Source organism: Bombina bombina, chromosome 3 (genome assembly GCF_027579735.1).
Source record: "Bombina bombina isolate aBomBom1 chromosome 3, aBomBom1.pri, whole genome shotgun sequence".
Taxonomy (NCBI): domain Eukaryota; kingdom Metazoa; phylum Chordata; class Amphibia; order Anura; family Bombinatoridae; genus Bombina; species Bombina bombina.
In genome coordinates, this window is record NC_069501.1 from 993,562,324 (window position 1) to 993,571,387 (window position 9,064).

The 9,064-nt window shown below is 35.1% G+C and overlaps 1 protein-coding gene across 2 annotated transcripts in view; it reads right to left on the bottom strand.

Moving 5' to 3' along the window:
* The window catches only part of SARNP (SAP domain containing ribonucleoprotein), a 360,966-nt gene that overhangs the window by 213,471 nt on the left and 138,431 nt on the right, over nt 1-9,064 (bottom strand). For both annotated transcript variants that reach the window (XM_053708128.1, XM_053708129.1), the window contains exons 5-6: nt 5,037-5,088; nt 4,057-4,130 (exon numbers count right to left, since the gene is read on the bottom strand). In XM_053708128.1, coding sequence (XP_053564103.1) covers nt 4,057-4,130; nt 5,037-5,088 — 126 coding nt within the window. The remainder of the gene's footprint in view (nt 1-4,056; nt 4,131-5,036; nt 5,089-9,064) is intronic.

Here is a 9,064-nt window from a genome sequence, read left to right on the forward strand (position 1 = left end):
ATAAGGATAATAGTATTAGTAATAGACAGGGGGGTCAAGCAGTTTGAAGAGGAAAATTAAAAACAGTTGTCTTAATAAAGAGCAATGTTCAATAAAGGGACAGTATACACTCATTTTCATATAACTGCATGTAATAGACACTACTATAAAGAATAAGATGCACAGATACCGATATAAAAATCCAGCATAAAACTGTTTAAAAACTTACTTAGAAGCTGTCAGTTTGGCTCCGTTGAAAAGGTAGCTGGAAAGCCCACTGCGAGTGGCAAATAAGACACTCTCCCCCTCCCCCTTCTTTTGCATATGAAAAGACCCTTTACACAAACAGCAGCAAGCTGGAGAAGGTAGCTGACAGTATTCACTTAAAACTTTGGGGCTTGGTTAGGAGTCTGAAAATCAGAGCAATGTTATTTAAAAATAAGCAAAACTATACATTTATTTTAAAATAAAACTTTATGGGCTATATAAATAGATCATCTAGAAAACATTTATGCAAAGAAAAAATGAGTGTATAATGTCCCTTTAACCATAGCACACAACAGTAGCACAAATAATCATATTAGAACTAAAGCTATTTAGTTAAAGCCAGGTCATGGACTGAATGGAAAGTGGCTCTCAATATTCTCGGCAACTGTCCATCAGAGGAACACCTGCCAGTCCAGGTAGGCATTTAGTCCCTTAGGTGTCACAGTATCAAGCTTGTAAATCCAACGTGCCTCTCTTTGCAGTAATAGATTGTTACGGTCCCCACCTCGCGTCAGAGGGGGGACATGATCTATTATAGTATATTTTAAGTCTGCAACGGTACGATGATGATCTGCAAAGTGTCGTGCTACCGGCTGTTCTGAGGTCCCCTTCTTTAGGGCAGTACGGATGGCTGACCAATGGTTAGCCATCCTGGTCCTGAGGTCATCAGAGGTCTTGCCCACATAGTACAGACCACAGGTGCAGTGTAACAAGTACACAATGAAGGTCGTGGTACATGTAAGGCGAAACCTGTGTTTATATGTCTGTCGTCTGTGTGGGTGTGAGAAAGATGTCCCTGCACAGATAGGAACTCATTGCTCCACTTCACCAGCTGTCATCCTCCGGCCACAAAGAAATCATTACACAAATCCCAACTGTTAAGGGTTGTAAGGATTAATTCTGAGGAGAATAAAATTCAACAATTGGATGAGATGTCACAGAGATTCTGTATGAGGGATTACTCGCAGGATCTCAGAGAACCAGAGATCCTTAATTATGAAGTCGGACAAACCCCAGGCACCAAGGACTGATCCACGGATGACGTTTGTAACCACCTTTACTGGCGATAAAAATTCTCTCTCTAAAGTCTTTGAGAAACACTGGGAATTGGTTAAGTCTGACAGATCACTACCTTTTATAGGAGTATCAGCACCCAGATTGGGCTTTCGGAGGGCAAAATCCCTGAGAGATTTTTTGGTTAAGACTCACCCTATTGAAGTCTACAGGCAATCGACCTGGCTAGATACCAAAAAGGTGGGAGTATTTCGATGCCTTGGCTGCGTCACCTGTGGTGGATTAATTACAGGGACATCTTTCTCACACCCACAGACGACAGACATATAAACACAGGTTTCGCCTTAAATGTACCACGACCTACATTGTGTACTTGTTACACTGCACCTGTGGTCTGTACTATGTGGGCAAGATCTCTGATGACCTCAGGACCAGGATGGCTAACCATCGGTCAGCCATCCATACTGCCCTAAAGAAGGGGACCTCAGAACAGCCGGTAGCACAACACTTTGCTGATCATCATCATACCGTTGCGGACTTAAAATATACTATAATAGATCATGTTCCCCCTCTGACGCGAGGTGGGGACCGTAACAATCTATTACTGCAAAGAGAGGCACGTTGGATGTACAAACTTGATACTGTGACACCTAAGGGACTAAATGCATACCTGGACTGGCAGGTGTTCCTCTGATGGACAGTTGCCGAGAATATTGAGAGCCACTTTCCATTCAGTCCATGACCTGGCTTTAACTAAATAGCTTTAGCTCTAATATGATTATTTGTGCTACTGTTGTGTGCTATGGTTAATTAACACTGCTCTTTATTAAGACAACTGTTTTTCATTTTGCTCTTCAAACTGCTTGAACCCCCTGTCTATTACTAATATTATTATCCTTTTAGTATAACTTCACTATTTTCACTAGCACAACTAGATTATGTATTCACATTACAGGTTAATTTTCCTGTATTGACGTTGTGTATCTAAATTAGGCCCTCTGTTCTATATCATTGATCCATTGATATTGTCACGCTGCCTAAATTATACAATCAGTTTAGCTTGTTGTAGTTTACTGTTTCCCTAGCAATGTGCTTTACCATCACATTAGACATGCCACCTGCTCCTGTCCCCAAGTGTTCGGGTCTTGGTTGCCCCAATTTAAGCCGATGTCGGCTGGATTGTTGTCGGTTGTCATGCCAACTGTGGTGGATAGTTTTGCTCGCTCCACATGATCGCAAGTCTTTTCCTTGCTTAAATGTTTGCTATATAGGTTGGTGTTCACAGCCCTTTTCTTACTATGACCGCCTAGGTATTTATTTGTTTATATAAACTTCTTATATATAGCGTTATTTCGTTCATTGCTGGTTAGTTTATCGTTGCCATGGTTACCATGACGTATATATTTGCCTGTTAGCCTATTGGGTCATCTTATACATTCAATATCATCTGCAGTAGCATAACCAAATTTAATTTATACTTATTCTTTAATATGTTGCACGTTTTTTGTTGCACATGCTGACATTTGTTTATTCTGTTACTGCTGATGTGTTCTTTGGTCTCCCCGGAATTATGGTTACTTGACCTGTCGTTACTACTTGACGGCACATTGTCTCTTTTTACACCCTGTAACTAATCTGCTGTTTATTATGTTTTAGGTACGCCTGTTTTTTGCGCTCTGACCTTATAGCACTGATTTGGATGTATTTGATGTTTTTATAACATTATGTTTTTTCGGCCGATAATCACGCTGACACGGCTGCTTACTCCTCCCTCAGGGGGGCGTGGCAAATGTGTAGAACGTATACGTAACGGCTGTTGGGTATTTAAGTCTTGGTGGTGGGAAATACAATTGTTTTTCTGTCTGAGGACGAGCTAGTTTGGCTCAAACGTTCACAAATAAAGTGGATCTACAAGTAAGTGCACTTTCTTTTTTTTATATATATATATATATATATATATATATATATATATACACACACACACATACATACACGCACCTAGACACACATACGACTGGAAAAAGGTTTGTATTTCAGAATATTTGTATGTTAAATGGGACAGCTTTAAGAGGGGTCTAAACAATATCTTATGTAATTTAGGCAATATTTACATATTATACAGCTTATACATGCAACCTAAAGATAGTTTTATATTATATTTAACATTTGTGTATACAAAGCACCATCAGAGAGATAGTAAAGTACTGTAATCAAAAAAGGTAATACAGGTGTACCTCAGAGATATTGTGGGTTCTGTTCCAAGCCACCACAATAAAGTGAATATAGCAATAACATGAGTTACACTATTATTTTGTTTTGTTTCCCAGTACATATAAAAGTCAAATTTACACTGTACTGTAGTCTATTAAATGTGCAATAATATTGTCTTTAAAAAAAAAAAAAAAGTTACAGTACATACCTTAATAAAAAAAAATATTTTATTGCTAAAAATTGCTAATCCTCATCTGAGCTTTCAGTGATTCAATCTTTTTGCTGGTGGCGTGTAAATTAACATATTTTTACACACACATGCAAGAAACCTTAAACTTCTAAAAAGAGCAATATCTGCGAAGTGCAATAAAAAGAGGTATGCCTGTAATTGCTTTAAATAAATATAGACTAGCATTTGCATTTTAGAAGATGCAGACAGAGAAGCTTGTGGCTTACTGGCAGGGGAAAATGGTACTTTTCGATAATTTTATTAAAAAAATAAAAAAATGCAAAAACAAAAAAAAAAAAAGTCTGGATTTCTGATAAATTTTGAATTAGGGAATTAAGATAAATAGAAAGACTTACCTAGCTGCTCGTGCAGCTTTCTTGCTATCCAAACTGGTGGGAACATTAAACCTTTCTGCTCTTTTTTGAAGTCTCTGAGTGTGATGCACAAAATGAAAAAAATAAATAAAAAAAAATAAGTCAAAATACCATTCTTAAAGAGGTAAACCAATTAAACCAATAAAGCAATTTGGCCTCAATGTGTAAATAAATTACTTTTGCACAAATATATTTCTGCACCACACTAGAAAACAGGTGTTTTGTAACTATTTAGCAAAAAGTAGCACATTATTTCACTTTAACTATGTGCACAAGTACAGTATTACCAATACTTAGACAATGACACCAGTTTGGTTTTGGGTCTTTGAAATGAGTAAACCACAGACTGTCAACATTAATATGAGATTTCTTGCATCTATAAATAATACAGCATGTAGACATTAGTCATTTTAAAGGGACAGTCTACTTCAGAATTGTTATCGTTTGAAAAGATAATCACTTTATTACCCATTCCCAAGTTTTGCATAACCAACACTGTTATTTTAATACACTTTTTACCTCTGATTACCTTGTATCTAAGCCTTTACAGACTGCCCCCTTATTTCAGTTCTTATGACAGACTTGCATTTTATCCAATTAGTGCTGACTCAAAAATAACTCTGAGACTAAGCACAATTTTATCTATATGACACAAACTAGCGTTGTCTAGCTGTGAAAAACTGTCAAAATGCACAGAGATAAGAGGCAGCCTTCAAGGGCTTTGAAACTAGCATATAAGCTTACCTAGGTTTAGCTGCCAACAAAGAATACCAAGAAAACAAAGCAAATTTGATGCTAAAAGTAAAAATGGAAAGTCGTTTAAAATTGTATGCCTTATCTGAATCATGAAAGTTTAAATTTTGACTAGACTGTCCCTCTAATTTTAAGGAAATATTACAAGCAGGAATACATGCTGGAATTAGACTAAAGAAGTCCAAAATAAAGAATAGATATTAGCTTACATCAGTCACAGAAACCTCACTTGTGATTTTCACCAACTTCTTTTCGGATTCTCTAATGAGAGAAAAAAAAAAACAAGATATATTAATTAAAGAATAAAAAACTAAAAGTTGGCTGAAATGATTCTTGTGATTTACAGAAAGTATACCAATCTACACAATATATCAGTAAATTGAACATTTAGAGATGATATATTTGCAATGCAAAGTTAAATATCTTAAAAGCATGATGGTGTTTTGGACTGGACTGAGGTTACAACTTTTCTATTCTAAAGATGCATACATACATTTCTGGCTCAGTGTGCAATAACAAACTTAAAAAAAAAAAAAAAAAAAACACAACAACAACATTTATTTAAAGGAGATGAGGGAATCGAGAATTGGAAAGACCTGTTATTCAGCCCATGTTCATTTATATAGGATCCAAGTACAATGCTAACAAAACCATGTCAGATCAAAAACAGATAACTAGCTTGCAGTGCAGATAGAACCAGTGAATCAAGACAGTCTTTTACCATCTCAAAAGGTACTTTGTTAAAAGACAAGGTGGTTTTCTACCCAGGTGCAAGTAAATGGGTAAGAGGGAAATAAAAAGGAAAAGCTGATTTATTGAGAGGAAACTGAAGGGCATATCAGGTGCACAGGCAGATGAAATTTAACCATAAGAGGAAGTTCCCAGGCTTTAAAGAAAGAAAAAACAACACAAAACAGAAAAATAAATGTCTGTTCTTACAAAGAACTCTCCCATAAAACGTATAGGTCATAAGAGCCCCATAAAGCCAGAGGTGTTCAGAGGGAGAACTACAATAGTTTTGTTTCAAAATCTTAAAAATGTTTTTTTTTCTTCCCAAGGGGCAGTAAAAGGTTTAACAGCTTTCACAGGAAGCAGAAACTGGTTGGAGGACAGGACGTGCAATTCCACACCACAGAGAAATAAATACCTGGTGTATGTTTAAAGGCTCATTATGAGACACTTAAAACATTTGCTATTTTCTGTGAATGCCCAGTTATTTCTGTTTAAAATGAGGTCAGAAAATAAAGTGCAATGCATCAGAGCACTGCCAGAGTAATCCTGTCTTTCCATGCAGAACTGTTCTACACTGCCCTCATTTTATAATGCTAATCAAATATGGCATCAAAGTCACTCTGGTGCCAACATGTAGAGAACATTATTAGAAAATGCAGAGCAGTAGCCCATTATTATATTGATAACAACAACAACACACTATATATATATATATATATATATATAGGGATGCACCAAAATTTCGGCCGCAGAAACGTTTCAGCCGAAAATGGCATTTTTGGCCATTTCGTTTTTTTGCCTGTTTTTAGTAAAATTATTGTGTAGCATGTTTCAAATTTGATGTTAGCCTAGAGCTGCTGTTTAAGTTCATTACTTCAGTAATTTTTAACCTTTTTTTTTGCCGTGGCACAGTTTTTTACATTAAAAAATCCTGTGGCACACCACCATCCCAAAATTTAAAAAAAAATCACACATTGTAGCCTAATACAGCATATATATATATATATATATATATATATATATATATATATATATATATATATATATATATATATATATATATATATATATATATATATACATACATACATACACACACATACACACAAAGACACACATACTGTATGTATTGTGCTGTTATGCCATGCCTCCTACAAACTACCCCTGCACTGGGAGTAAAAAACAAGCAAAGTTTAAAAAATATGTCACACTGTTGTCAGTCTGCCGTGGCACACCTGAGGATCTCTCACGGCACACTAGTGTGCCACGGCACACTGGTTGAAAAACACTGCATATTACTTGACTTGTTGTTTTGCATATAATGAGTTTTCTAGGACTATACTTTTTTGGATAATTGGTAAAATAAAAACTGTTAAATCTGATTCGGTTACATAGAACTAAATAAAGAATAATACAGAATATTGATATTTAAAATTGTTTTAAGTAGGGATGCACCAAGATTTTGGTCACAAACATTTTGGACAATAGGCATTTTTTGCCTGTTTATTTTTCTTGGGAAAGTTATTGTGCATTATCATTTTTGGTCTTTTTTTTTTTTCTTGGTAAAATTATTGTGTAGCCTATTATTGTTTTAAGATATTTTTGTCCAATTCTAGTGTGTTACTTTCAATAAAAGTGTGGGCTTTCTTTTTTATTGGCTTGAAGGTTTTCAATTCAGATTCATTCATTAAATAGTCTAAATTATGCAACAACAAAAATAAGACTAAAAAAAAAATTTGAAAATAATTTAAAAAAAACAAAAAAAAAAAGACATTTTCGGTATCTGTTTTCGGCCAAGTGCATCCCGGATTTTCGGGTTCGGTCCATAATTTCCATTTCGGTGCATCACTAATATATATTAAAGTAAACTCAGAAAATAGAAAAAATAATCTGTGCACAAAGTTTACAAAAACAAAATTGTCTTTATTATCCCTTTTATATAGGATAAAGGCATTGCAGTTCATGAAATAGAGAACAAAGTCATAATTATACATTCATGATTCAGATAGAAGTAAACTGGAAAGGTGTTTAAACTTCTCTGTTCTATTTAAGTTGCTTCCTTCTCTTGTTATCCTTTACTGAGGTTTATCTAGGGAAGCACAGGAGCAGCAAAGAACCTAGGTTCTAGCTGCTGATTGGTGACTGCATATATATGCCTGCCTATTGTCATTGGCTAACTCATGTGTTCAGTTAGAAACCAGTAGTGCAGTGCTGCTCCTTTAACAAATGATACCAAGAGAACGAAGGAAATTTTATAATATAAGTAAACTGTTAAGTTATTTAAAATTGTATGTACGACCTAAATCATGAAAGACATGTTTTGGGTTTCTTGTCCGTTTAAGAGATCACTACAGACAGCATTGTTTTGGACACTGCATCTTTTAAAAGCTTAGAAAAATATGATCCAACGGTTGTATCTTCATCATCATCAAAATAAACAAACAAAAAAAAAAAACGAACATAATCTAAATGAACAAATAATTGTAGTCTAGGCAAAAGAAAGATTTACTAAATGGATTGAATGGAAACTCAAAAATAGGTAAACAGTGCCACTTGCTGGTGAAAATGCAGTACATTTTTAAATGTAAAATTTCCCAATTTCAGTACAATTCCCAGAAGTGTGAATATATTTAACCACTATTTTGTGAAGTTCTATATTTTTTTTAATAAATGTTTTAACATATCGAGAATCCTTTACGTACAGCAACCTAGGGAAAGGGTAGTCTAGTCCATCATACACCACAACAGAATGCTTAATCTATTCCTACAACCATTTATTTACGTCAGCATTAATTGAATTTAGCCACAGATTTTGGAGCCTTTACGACTGTCTGCAAAATACAATGGTAATACCCTGCACGATCAACCATCATTTAAAAAAAAAAAAAAAAAAAAAAAACATAATTTATGTAAGAACTTACCTGATAAATTCATTTCTTTCATATTAACAAGAGTCCATGAGCTAGTGACGTATGGGATATACATTCCTACCAGGAGGGGCAAAGTTTCCCAAACCTTAAAATGCCTATAAATACACCCCTCACCACACCCACAAATCAGTTTAACGAATAGCCAAGAAGTGGGGTGATAAGAAAAAGTGCGAAGCATATAAAATAAGGAATTGGAATAATTGTGCTTTATACAAAAAAATCATAACCACCACAAAAAAGGGTGGGCCTCATGGACTCTTGTTAATATGAAAGAAATGAATTTATCAGGTAAGTTCTTACATAAATTATGTTTTCTTTCATGTAATTAACAAGAGTCCATGAGCTAGTGACGTATGGGATAATGACTACCCAAGATGTGGATCTTTCCACACAAGAGTCACTAGAGAGGGAGGGATAAAATAAAGACAGCCAATTCCTGCTGAAAATAATCCACACCCAAAATAAAGTTTAACAAAAAACATAAGCAGAAGATTCAAACTGAAACCGCTGCCTGAAGAACTTTTCTACCAAAAACTGCTTCAGAAGAAGAAAATACATCAAAATGGTAGAATTTG